At 53.0% G+C, this 1,231-nt stretch overlaps 1 protein-coding gene across 1 annotated transcript; it reads right to left on the bottom strand.

The window, feature by feature from the left end:
• Nucleotides 1-143: 143 nt before the first annotated feature.
• On the bottom strand, nt 144-535 carry EMH_0099250 (uncharacterized protein; the record flags this gene model as incomplete). Its single annotated transcript, XM_038022080.1, has 2 exons — nt 144-272; nt 371-535. The coding sequence occupies 2 exons, from the start codon at nt 533-535 to the stop codon at nt 144-146; spliced, it is 294 nt and encodes a 97-aa protein (XP_037877934.1).
• Nucleotides 536-1,231: the final 696 nt, after the last annotated feature.

Here is a 1,231-nt window from a genome sequence, read left to right as displayed (position 1 = left end):
CCGCAGCAACCGCAGCAGCAGCAGCAGCAGCAGCAGCAGCAGCAGCAGCAGCAGCAGCAGCAGCAGACTGGATCCAATGGAGCTGGATATAGAACGCCGCATAACAAACCTGAGAGCAACCCTCATCGGCCTGCAGAAAGGGTTTATGGTTGCTGACGAGAGAAGGGCTCTCTATTCATATTCTCCTGCTGCTCCCCTGTCTCCTCCTGCTGCTGCTGCTGCTGCTGCTGCTGCTGCTGCAGCTGCTGCTGCTGCTGCTGCTGCTGCTGCGGCTGCAGACAGACAAAATGTCATCATTCCAAGGCCACACTCACATGCAAAGAACCAACTCACCGCATAAACCCTAAACCCTAAACCCTAAACCCTAAACCCTCGCGGTGGGTAGCGGCGGCATCCGTCTGCTCTCTGCTGCAGGTTTGTCACCTTTCTTGCTGCTGTTGCTGCTGTTGCTGCTGCTGCTGCTGCTGCTGCTGCTGCAGCTACTGAACTCGTTGGTCTTGAGTTGCTGCTGCTGCCTCTGCTTAGTTATAAACATTTGCTGCTGCTGCAGCTTACCGGCTTCAACAGCAGCAGCAGCAGCAGGCAGCAGCAAGAGCAGCAGCAACAGCTGCTGCTGCAGCACCTGCAAGCGGTTGCTGCTATTGCGTTCGTCAGACCCTAATTGCTGCATAAGTATTGGCTATATCCTTACAGTTGGGGTTTAGGGTTTAGGGTTTAGGGTTTAGGGTTTAGGGTTTAGGGTTTAGCTGCAGCCAGAAGCAGAAGTACAGCTAGCCAGCTAGCTGCAGCGAAGCGAGCAAAGCTATAGCTAGCTAGCTGGCTAGCTAGCTCACCTTCTGGATAGTTGGCTAGCTGGATAGCTAGCTGAATGGCTGGCTAGCTGTCTAGACATTTGAATGCCTGGCTGGCTAGCTAGCTAGCTAGCTAGCTAAGCAGGTAGCTAGCTAGCTAGCTAGCTAGCTAGCTAAGCAGGCGATGTCCTCGCTAGCTAGCTGTATGCTCTGTCAACTTGGAGGCATGGAACGGCTAGCTAGCTAGCCACCTAGCCGGAAAGACAGCTAGCTAGCTACATATACAGAACGACAGCTAGCTAGCTAGCTACCTAGACAGAAATAGACCTAGCTAGCTACCCAGATAGCTAGCTGCCCAGCTAGCTGGATGGCTAGCTAGCTGAACAGACGAAAGTGAATTTCATTGAGAATCCACAGATGCGGTTAACTTGCTAAAAGCA

Source organism: Eimeria mitis, genomic scaffold (assembly GCF_000499745.2).
Source record: "Eimeria mitis Houghton genomic scaffold, Emh_scaff10394, whole genome shotgun sequence".
Lineage (NCBI taxonomy): Eukaryota > Apicomplexa > Conoidasida > Eucoccidiorida > Eimeriidae > Eimeria > Eimeria mitis.
The sequence above is the reverse complement of the archived record's forward strand: the minus strand, read 5'-3'. Positions and strand labels throughout refer to the sequence as shown.